This window comes from Diospyros lotus, chromosome 2 (assembly GCF_014633365.1).
Source record: "Diospyros lotus cultivar Yz01 chromosome 2, ASM1463336v1, whole genome shotgun sequence".
Classification (NCBI taxonomy): Eukaryota; Viridiplantae; Streptophyta; class Magnoliopsida; order Ericales; family Ebenaceae; genus Diospyros; species Diospyros lotus.
The window spans coordinates 33078360-33081137 of NC_068339.1; the positions used below are offsets into that span (position 1 = coordinate 33078360).

At 46.2% G+C, this 2778-nt stretch overlaps 1 protein-coding gene across 1 annotated transcript; it reads left to right on the top strand.

Annotated features, from left to right (window-relative positions):
* The first annotated feature begins 312 nt into the window (after positions 1 to 312).
* LOC127794776 (uncharacterized) lies at positions 313 to 2432 on the top strand. Its single transcript, XM_052326024.1, has 4 exons — positions 313 to 838; positions 935 to 1071; positions 1186 to 1456; positions 2026 to 2432. Exons 1-4 carry the CDS (start codon positions 313 to 315, stop codon positions 2430 to 2432), a joined length of 1341 nt encoding a protein of 446 aa, XP_052181984.1.
* Positions 2433 to 2778: the final 346 nt, after the last annotated feature.

The window sequence follows — 2778 nt, forward strand, 5'->3', positions numbered from 1 at the left end:
ATGAGAGTCAAGGAAAAAACCATCTGATGGAAAGACTTTGAGCAGGAAGTTCAAACAAGATTTGGGCCTACTAGATACATGGATTATGATGAAGCACTATAAAAAATGCAACAAAGTGGATCTCTTAGAGATTACCAACGAGAATTTGAGAGAGTCGTAACACAAGTAAGGGACTGGCCAAAAAAGGCTTTAATCGGGGCATTCGTGGGAGGCTTGAAGCCAGAACTAGCAACAGAAGTGAAGTTGCACAGGCCCACCCACCTGCGGCATGCTATTGAAATAGCAAGGTTAAAAGACGAGCAATTGTAGTCCATGCGCAAAACTTATGCCTACAAAGGCCCTACCGTGGCCGCAAGCACTAGCAGGTACAAGCCGAAGGTACCACCCCCGCCACAAGCCATGTCCAGCAAGACTATTCCCCCAGGCGTACGACGACTCTCATGGGTAGAAATGCAAAAATGGTGCAAGCAAGGCCTATGCTTTAATTGTAACAAAAAATTTACTTTGGGTCATAAGTGTAAGGTGGCCCAAGCATTTCTGATCGAATGTGAACACCCACAGGAATGGGACGGGGAAGAGGCAGAGCCTGACATGCCTCTAGACTGGCCTGCAGAAGGCACTGAAGTAGACATTGAAGAACAGCCAGAAGTATCCCTACATGCTTTGGTTGGTTCTTCCGGACCACAGACCTTGCGCATCATAGCCTGGTTGCGCAACAAAGAAGTCAGTCTGCTTATTGACAATGGGTCAACACATAATTTTATCAGCACAAGGATCGCCCAAAGATTGCAAATCCCAATTACCCGCATTGACTCTTTTCACATGCGTGTGTCAAACGGTGAAAGGCTAACATGCACCCAACAATGTAAGGCCGTGAGCCTGAAAATCTAACACATTACAGTAACGATGGATCTGTATGCCATACCTTTGGCAGGGGTTGACATCGTATTGGGTGTGCAATGGCTATCCCAATTGGGAAAAGTGGTGTTCGATTACAAGCAACTCGCCATGGAATTCACACTCGGGGGCCGACAAGTATGCTTGTTAATGCAGCCTGGTCATAGCCGTGCGGTCAGAGAAAATAAAATTTAGAAGTTGATTCGAGCAGGTGGTCAATGCTATGCAATTCAAGTAGCCACCCAACCTCGCAACCAAGATGATTCTCCAGCAACAACTGACCCATAGAGGGAAGAAATAGCAATCGACATTCAAGAGGTACTTGCCGATTTTCCCTCGGTCTTACAAGAACCTACCACTCTACCACCAAGTAGGGCCTGTGATCACTGCATTGCCCTCATAGATGAGCAGCAGCCCGTTAATGTACCCCCTTACAGGTACGCTCACCACCAAAAAGATGAAATAGAGAAGCAAGTAAAGGAAATGCTCAACCAGAATCTCATACGACCGAGCATGAGTCCTTTCTCTTCACCAGTCCTACTCGTCAAGAAAAAAGATGGTACGTGGCGCTTTTGTACTGATTATCGCGCCCTAATAAGGCCATAGTGAAGGATCGATTTCCCATTCCCTCAATCGATGACATGTTGGATGAGTTGGGAGGCGCAACCATCTTTTCAAAGTTGGACTTACGAGAGGGATACCATCAAATCCGCATGAACCCGCCAGACATCCACAAGACAGCCTTCCGGACCCATCATGGCCATTATGAGTATCTTGTCATGTCATTCCCATTGTGCAATGCTCCATCAACTTTTCAAGTGGCGATGAATCAAATTTTCCAGCCAGTGCTCCGTAAGTTTATCTTGGTATTTTTTGATGATATATTAATTTATTCCAAGACACGGGCACAACATCTACAGCATTTGCGATAGGAACTCACTATACTGGCCCAAGCCTACTTTTGCGTTAAGCTGTCCAAGTGCGCCTTCGGTCAAACCGAGGTGGAGTATTTGGGGCATTGGATCTGCTCAGAAGGTGTCAAGGTGGACACACGCAAGATTGTTACTATGCAGTCTTGGCTGCAACCAACTAATATTACCTAACTACCAAGTTTCTTGGGACTCACAGGCTATTACTGCAAATTTGTGCGGCACTATGGGATTATTGCCAAGCCATTAACACAATTTCTCAAGAAAGGTAACTTTCAGTGGACAGATGAGGCAAACCAAGCTTTCACAGCACTCAAGCAAGCCATGACATGCACGCTTGTCTTAGCTATGCCGGATTTCTCCCAACACTTTGAAGTGCATACGGACGCCAGCAATATTGGTATTGGTGCGATGCTAGTGCAACAAGACCGACTAGTGGCCTACCTCAGCAAGGCCCTTGGGCCAACTAAAGGAACATGGTCCGCATATGCCAAAGAGATGCTGGCCATCATTGAAGCAGTCCGAGTATGGCGTCCTTATCTATTGGGGCAATGTTTCAAGATTGTTACTAATCAGCAACCCTTGCGATACTTATTGGAGCAATGAGTTCTAACACCTGACCAACAAAAATGGGTGGCGAAACTGATGGGCTTCGATTATGAAATTGTGTACTGACCCGGTGCCCAAAACAAGGTGGTTGATGCCTTGTCCCGACGGGAAGATGGGCCACAACTGTTACCCATCACAGGCCCTACATGGGCCATTTGACAGCAGATACGTGATGCACTCACAACCGACCAGCGAATCCAAAAATTGATACAAGCTATTGAAAAAGGCACTTCCCATGACGACTATGAATTACGTAATGGCCTTTTGTTGTACAAGGGATGAGCATATGTGCCAGATATGCAGGATCTAAGGGTCACTCCTATTCGTCATTTTCATAATTCAA